Here is an 8,400-nt window from a genome sequence, read left to right as displayed (position 1 = left end):
AAAATGACTGACTTTAATTAGCCTGATATAAGCTAAACATACCCGTGCATCATTTTCTGTGTGTGAACTCTTTTTAAAACAAATACTTGACTGCGTTGCACAGTAATCAGTCCCTCCCGTGCGTGTAATATTTTCAGAGCTAGTATTAAGGAAACATTTAGTTAAAATTAATGTGATTCCCACTCTGGTCTAATTTTGACTCCATTATCTTTTTAACATTGCATTAAGAGCGTAGTTATGGAATGTCAATCATCGTGCATTTTACACACGGAGGAAAATTTTCAGGAACAGTAGTAATGTGCAGAAATCCAGCAACTTAAAAAGTAAAAAAAAAAAAAAGTAAGAAAGTAAGAACAAACTACTTGTTTTGTAAAATGAATTGAACACCATGACAGAAATTATATATTTTGCTTCCTGCACTCAAAACAAATTGTCATGAAGAATCTTTTTTTCATCATTTATATGAGTTTACAAGGTCTGAAACATAATCATGAGCTCATATCCTGACCACCTAATCCAAGTTATCCGATATAGAAACGGGGAAGATTTTAGTCCGTCGCTGAGATTTCATACTGTGGAAAATACTGCATCGCATCAGTATGCATGCTTTAATGCAGCATTAATGAGAAGGGCTCGATTACACGGCTGCAGAACGAGTTGACAAAATATCAAATAAGTGGTCCAAATAAGAGGTTATAGTTTTCTGAAAGTCTAGTGCCTTTCAACGTAATACACAAGACTGTACATTACATGCACACTGGGAAACGATGCTATCGACACATCGTGACTCACACAGCAAAGCTGCTGCTCTATTTTACACATTTGCATAGAATAAACGCAGTCGGAGTTGACCTTTTTTAATAAAGAATTCATTTCATTCAAATGAATGAAGGCGGTAGACACAGTCATTAAATAAAGGCAATTGCAAAGCAATCATCCAATATAATTTTGGGGAGAGAGGTTTCAGCTGAGCAGCAATCCGACGCCATAGGTTAACAAGCAATTGTTCCTGTCAGTGCATAACTTAAACACAGCGCCTCCTACGTGACAGTGTGTGTGTGTGTGTGTGTGACTATATGGCACTGAAAACTCAGTAAATACATCATAACATACAACTGTCATGTTTTACACGTTGTGAGGTGAACATGGTTTGTCATCTGGGACAAAGGCCCGAGTCTGATTACTGCTGCTGTTCCCCAAATGCCAGCTATTGAAAAAAAAAAAAAGAAAAGAATTATGTAGCTATGGAAACCATAAGTTCATTGCTTAGTTGTATTAAACAATGGAAATGCTGTTTTTAGGCCTTTCCAAGAGTTTCAGCTAATGCCATCAGCCATAAGAAGAATACGTCGGGCATTACAAAATGGCTGCCAGCCGTGAGCGAATAAATGGTTTTTAGTAAAACCTTGTCCTAAATACCTGCTTTTTTTCCCCTCTAGCTAACTGGAAATTAATCACTCTGTACATATAACATTTGTCTGCACTGTGTTTGAGAAGCTTAGATTTTAATAAGATTTCCACCACCGTCTCTCACCGACAGCCAATCAAAACTAACAGTCAGAGTGATTGACAGTCCAGAAAATCCACAGGTTGGCACTTTAGTAGTCAAACGCTTGGCTGAAGTTGCGTTTATGCCCTCCTCTGTTGTTGCCATATCCACCTCCACTACCCCGGAACCCGTTGCCACGGCCACCATTTCCCCGGAAGTTGCGTCCCCTTCCACCTCTGAACCCTCCTCTGTCACCACGGTTACTAAACTGCTTCTCCTCCAGCTCTGGGAGCTCAGTGGCTATAGTCAGCTGCCAACGACGACCGTCTTTCCAGTTGTCCTGAGAAAGAAGCGAGTGGAGAGAAGCATTTTAGCACGACGAAAAGAGATCAATAATTAACTGTCAAAACATTTCTCTTACTTTGGATTATTTTCATTCGATGTAATCCTGGAGGCATTTAAACTATAATACTTCATCTTAAACACATGAATGGTTGTTGATGCCGTTCTCACCTGAATTTCTTTGACTTTGTCTGCAGGGACATCGAAACAAACTCCCTGTTACAAACAGAATAAAGACAAGAGGATGAGCATTTCTGTCCAGTTCTGTTGCTTCTATATTTATCTATAGAACAAATTCTCTGCAATCCAATCTAGAAATTAAAACATTAGAAGCGCAACTAACAATATACCAGCAGGTGTACACTACATGTGGACTTACAGTTCTGCCTTTGAGGAAGGTCATTCTGTGTATGTCGTTCTCAAAGTTTTCTCCAAGCTGTTCTTTGATGCTTCTCCAAGCGTAACCCAGATTATGCATCTCTTGAGAACACAACATCTGTACAGTGGTGTAACCCTGCAAAAACAAGCAAAATATTCGGTGGAATTACATGTGTGCATCATTTAAAATCACAACAATATTCCAATGTAATCGAGATGGCAGACCAGAGGTGGAGACAATGGATAAGATGGGTTTGTGCATTGCAAATACAATGCAGGCAGAAGGTTTTCAGATCCTAACAAGTTCACAACGTTGTTACATTTCAGACTCGTCTTAAAATAAAATCTTACTAAAAAGATTAACAGTGTGCTGTATGTGTGCATATGGAACTTACAGCATCAGAGTTGAGCAGTGACCTCTGCTCCAGACTGGTGGCTCCAGAAATATGAGCCAGGGCAGCAGCCAGTGCATCTACTGCTCCCCTCGTCTCGATCAGCTTCTCGGCTGAATCTCTGAAATATTCAATAGCTGTGACTGGCACAGAATCCAGAAACCTGGAGACATATAGAAAAACGGAGGGAGGAAAAGATGAAAACAATTTGAGAAAATGCACATTTCTCATCGGGTAGTACTGTGATAAAGCAACAGACTTTGTGCAGTCACGTTAGAATCATGAGTCCCGAGAAAAGTGCAGCTGCATACAACCCAAAGCAGAACATGTTGGATAACACTCCAGAGTTACCAACCTGACAGCGTCTTTGCTCGATGACTTGATGATATCGTTGGCAGTTGGAACACCAACTCGCCTGAATGTGATGCCCTGAAATAATAACAAATGCAGTATTTACAACCGGTTTTGAAATTCATCGTCATGTAAACATCGGGAGAAGCGTTCGACTGAATGCAAACAGAACTCGTTCACATGGACAAATGTTTCTTCAATCTGACTGAAATCATTCTAACTGGGGGCTGAATGTTTACAAGGACAAAAAAAACAAAAGTTCAGCATTTACATACTGCAAAGTACTGAATGAGAATTTTACTCTTTTGACAAGTGCAAAATGGTCCTGCCAGGTAATCTGCAGGAAATAACCTACTGCTTTGTTTTCTACGTAGCGAAGCTGGTCCTCTTCTTTCCTCTGGTAGAAGCAGATGCAGACTCCAGTCCTGCCTGCCCGGCCCGTACGTCCCGATCGATGGATGTACGACTCTACGTCCTGACAACAACCAGAAGGAACACATTTTAAACAAGACCAGATCATATTTCCTGAATGCATCATAAACAAATGAAGAGAAGAAGAAACACTGGCAACATATCAAACCTTGGGTGGAGAACACTGGACCACCAAATCAACTTCAGGGATGTCTAATCCGCGCGCTGCAACGTTTGTGGCAACCAGAACCTCGAAGGCTCCATTTCTGAAGCCTTTCAAGGTCGTCTCTCTCTGTTTTTGTGGAATGTCACCGTGGAGGGACTGGGCACTCTAAAAAGATCACAGCAAATAAAAGACCTGTGAATACTCCAGCTTTAAGGAGAGGCTAAAGCTATGATTAGAGGAAAGAAACAACAATGTTGCTCATAAAAATAAGGCAAAGGAAAAAAAAATGTATTTAGTGAAGTTATGAAAGAAAAGGAACGCTAACTGATCTTTCAGTAAAGTCAAGTTTTAACATGGAGGTCCTGTACAAACAGGTTATTCATATGCACACATGTTTACATGTGCATGGTGCAAGTATGTCTACCTGTTTGATGGATGCATTCAAGGAAAGTTCATTGGCATCTTTCTTTGTCTCACAGAAGACAATGGTTCTGCCATGGCTGCCGCTGTACACCTGGATCACATCACCCAGCACTGCTGCACGCTGTGACCAGTGACATGCTATGGCCAGATGCTGCAAGAGACCGTACAGAAAAAGAAAGAAATATCTATTATGATGCCAATAGAGTGGATAACGGAATACAAGGCAAATCAACATACAAGACTTTCCTGATGGAGATTAGTAATCTTATTTCCAAGTATTTCAGAGTAAACCTTTCGTACCGCTTCCTGCCTTGCGCACAAAAGCTTACCTCAACAGTTGTTGCAGCTTTCTGTGTTTTCTTGCCAATCAAATCGATATGCTTGCACTCCGGTCTCATGTATTTCTTGGCCACTTCATACACCCATTGAGGGCAGGTGGCCGAAAACAGAAGAGTCTGAGGGTTGGTGTCAGAGTCTAGAGAGGAGACACAGGAACGGATTTTACAAATTCACAAGTTTAAAAAAAGAAATACAAATAAAAATACACAATCGTACGATACGCAAACCAAAATCCTGACATGCACGTGAAGTTTGGGTACACACAAAAGAATGAGAAGAAAAAAATACAATCATTCTTAAAAAAAAAAAAAACAGATTTACCTTTCTTATAGGACGAACTTAAAATCTCCTCCACCTGTTCTGCAAACCCCATGTCCAACATTTGGTCCACTTCATCAAGAACAACATGTTTCACTTTAGAGAGGTCAAGTTTATTGTTCTGAAGGTGATCTTTGACACGGCCAGGAGTTCCAACCAAAACATCGATACCATTACGAATAGCATCAACTAAACAGCAAGAGAGGAATAAAGAGAACGATCATCAATCGTGTAGAAAGCTTTTCGTTCCAACGGTACACGGAAACAACAGTAAAACGAAACACAATGGAAACTATGAGAAACATGATGAGTTAAGTTGAAACAGCATTTGTTCACTCAGACAAAACATAAAGAAACTTTCGGTGTGAATCAAGTTCAAAAACAATGAACAAGTGAGTGCTAAACAACAGAAAAGGGTTGCTCAGTGCATGATTAGAGTTGTTTCAAATCTACTCCAGTAAAAATCTAACTGTGTGTTTTTGTATGAGACGTACTTTGTGGGTTGTATGAGCTGCCTCCATAGAAACAGGCAATAGACAGTCTCTTTGAGACGTCTTTGAAGTCCTTCGCAACCTGGATAGCCAACTCTCTGGTAGGAGCCAACACCAGAACCTACAGATAAACACAAAGAAAAGAAACTCAGTGGAACGCAACAAACACGCTCAGAAAATGACTGATAGTGAGACCCTGAGTGATGCGATCTTTTGGTGATCGGTGAGCACCTTGGGAGGCCGGCCTCTGGCCATCTGTCCTGAGTCCTTCTGGAGCTTCTCCACCAAAGGTATGGCGAAGGAAAAAGTCTTTCCTGTTCCAGTTCGGGCTTGGGCAATTACGTCCTCCCCATCATATACAGGATTAAATGACTTTACCTGAATGTCAAACAGGTAGGAGACTCCCCGTGCTGAGGAAGCGAGCAAAATGACAGAATAAGAATGTGGGATAAAGAGGCAGTAAGAGAGACAGATGATCACTGGTGATGTGTGGTGTCACAACTGTCAACATGTCAAAACATGTGTTCTAAGCTGTGGTGAAAAGTAAATGCGACGTGTACCTTTCAATTTATTTATAGTGACTTGGGAGATTCTGAAGTTGGAGAATGCCCCTTCTTTCTGCTCCGGAGTTTCCTCCTGTGTCAAGAAACAAGAGTCAATCTTTTCTCCTCCACTCTACAGCCAACTTTGAGAGTCTCTATACAAGTCACAACATGTAACAAGACTGGTTAAGCTAAGGCTGTCAATCGTTATAAGCCTAAAGATACCAAAAAGTATCTAAAATCACCACACAGTGGCATGTGCGCAAATCTCTCAACTTCTGACAGAGAAAAACAAACAAAAAAAAACCAAGCGGACAAATAATTGTGCAGCAAGGAAAAGCTCAAAACTGTACAGCATCTCAAATCTTACAATTTCTTTTTCACCGTCACTGGCTGAGTCATCACTTGACTGGGATGGTGTTTGGATGGGCGTCTGAACAGGTGTGTTTGAGGTGGAATGTCCATTGGTTGTTGCCTCTGCAGTCGCCTTCTCTTGCTTCTTCTTGTTTTTCTAGGCCACAAAAGCACAATCAAAGACGTGCTTAAAAATTGGAGGGAGAGTGCATCTTTCTTTACCTTTGAATCAAACTTTTAAATTGACCTAGGACGTACGCTAAAGGACACAGATGGAGTTTGTTGTCAACATATATACGCATTTGCTTTTTTAGTCAGGAAACCATTTTTTTAAATTATACAGGACTCACTTCTGTGTCATCTTTGTTCTTCTTGGTCTTCTGCTTTGGTGTTTCTACAACACTGTTGTTGCCATTCATGTCACAGGCCTCATCTAAGTGGCCGTTCACTTGGTCCGCTGCCGCTTTGTCTTTTTTCTTTTTCTTCTTTGGTGCTGGAGGGTCACAGTCAGGATCCTCCTCCAACAGCTGCTGCTCCTGTTGTTTCTTCTTCAGCTTCTTGCCCTCCTTGTTCTTGCTTTTCTGCATTTTTTTTAGACAAGAATAATAGACCATGTAAACAAACTGGGTAGTCTGAATAAAGGTGACATGGCAACTGGATTCAATTAGTTCATAGAATAAACAGTAATTTAAGATAATAATATTTAATTTTCTTATTACTCATAAATTGATTACGAAACATCTCCCTGGGAAGGGACCCATTCCCCAATTAAAAGTATCGCTGCACTCCTCAACAATCGCACTCGCGAATAATGGATTTAATATCGAAATCATAATTTCAGAAAATTTACACATCAAGCTCACGTCTTGCTCAAATAATTTGTTATCCATCAATTTAAATTTGATCTACAACTTGGATAGCTGCAAAAATGTTAAATTAACAGTCATTAGAGGGTTGTTTGTATACTTTGTCAGTAGATTAGCTGAATTAAACGTCATCAGATGGCGACCACAGCGCAGATATACAAAAGACCTAAAGTAATCTCTTCAGTTGCCATTTTAAAAACCCATGACTCCATATGTTTTATAGATCTGCTCAGCGACACAAGGCCGTAATATATGCTCTGTTAGCTAGGGTAACTAGCTCCGTGGAAAATGTCTCTTAACACCATCTTCGCAATGAATTACTCGGTAACGCTTGTAAAACATTTTTCCAATGCTAATTTAGTCACTAATACTTATTTTGTTTCCTATTGTCGTTTTCCTTACAACTTACAATAGTGTTGTTAACGTGGGCTCAGGTTAGCACGTTCGCCACATGTTGCCAAACATGGAGGAGCCGTGGCTGGACCTCGAAGTTGCCACAGATTAATTTACTATAAACTGGGCGGAACGAGCCACAACACTCACCTTTAAGGTTTCAGCCTCTGCTACAGTGTCCATATCTTCATCCATGATCTGTTCCTCACTGTCAAAGATGATTTTTGACGGCATTTGGCTTCCCTGGTTGAGACCCTCGGCGTAGACACACAGGCTAACCCACAGGCACGCGGACGGAAAGGAACGCGCAGGCCGGTGAGAGGAAACGTGTTCACGAGGCAGACAAAAAGACAGAGAGGAGGCGTCGCCACAACACCCACGAGCATAAATTGGAAAACCGTAATGAAAAAAAGATTAATCCTGTTGAATCCTGCAATCAAAGTGAAAAAAATGAAACGACTATTTTTTTTATCCGTTTTAATCAAACAATTGTTTCAGAAACGTGTATTATTACTGAATTTCTTACTTGTGAAGATGACTTAATATTGTAAAAAAAAAAATTACAATACATAATACAACCAAATACAAACTTTTCACATAAATAATTATTAAAACGAGGCCAATCGAGCCTAAAGGTGAATAATTTTCTCAGGTGACTATGAAGTACACGTCAGTTTCCCATCCATCCAACCGAACATCCACATCACAGGTTTGTGAAAGTAACTCCCCAGCAGATGGCGCAAGGAACCTAGTAACGTGAGCTTTCCCTCACATCATCCTGGGGTCCGTTTCACAAAGCAGGTTTAATGAAAACCCTTTAGGTTATTATCCCTGAAATGAGGGAAACTCTGAGTTTTCCGTTTCACAAAGAGAAGTAACTCAAACAAGAGCAAGAGGGGTAACTCTAGCCTGTTTCAGAGAGAGAATTAACTTAAGCTCTAGGTCAGTTACCATAGTAACAGACTGAACATAACCTGGTCGGGATTAGGCTTTTCCTCAATAAACCTCGACTTTCTCTCCGTCTCCGCCCTCTTTCAGCCACACACACCATTTGATTTGCTCATTTATTCAGTCAGCAGGCGAGTTTTGGCGTAGCCTAGTTCAACATCAGGTACCTCCACGCCGAGGTCTTACCTGTTTGAACA

General features: G+C 40.6%; 1 protein-coding gene across 1 annotated transcript; it reads right to left on the bottom strand.

Moving 5' to 3' along the window:
• Positions 1–844: 844 nt before the first annotated feature.
• ddx21 (DEAD (Asp-Glu-Ala-Asp) box helicase 21) lies at positions 845–7,582 on the bottom strand. Its single transcript, XM_072380397.1, has 16 exons — positions 7,406–7,582; positions 6,347–6,577; positions 6,013–6,153; positions 5,661–5,736; positions 5,332–5,510; positions 5,104–5,221; positions 4,613–4,798; positions 4,282–4,427; positions 3,954–4,103; positions 3,533–3,694; positions 3,308–3,427; positions 2,957–3,030; positions 2,605–2,764; positions 2,211–2,345; positions 2,003–2,047; positions 845–1,829 (listed from the first exon to the last, which is right to left on the bottom strand). Exons 1-16 carry the CDS (start codon positions 7,487–7,489, stop codon positions 1,599–1,601), a joined length of 2,238 nt encoding a protein of 745 aa, XP_072236498.1. The 5' UTR covers positions 7,490–7,582; the 3' UTR covers positions 845–1,598.
• Positions 7,583–8,400: the final 818 nt, after the last annotated feature.

The sequence above is a fragment of the Leuresthes tenuis genome, unplaced genomic scaffold (assembly GCF_036924035.1).
Source record: "Leuresthes tenuis unplaced genomic scaffold, fLeuTen1.0.hap1 SCAF_2, whole genome shotgun sequence".
NCBI lineage: Eukaryota > Metazoa > Chordata > Actinopteri > Atheriniformes > Atherinopsidae > Leuresthes > Leuresthes tenuis.
Note: the sequence above shows the minus strand (reverse complement) of the source record. Positions and strands in the feature narration are given on the sequence as shown.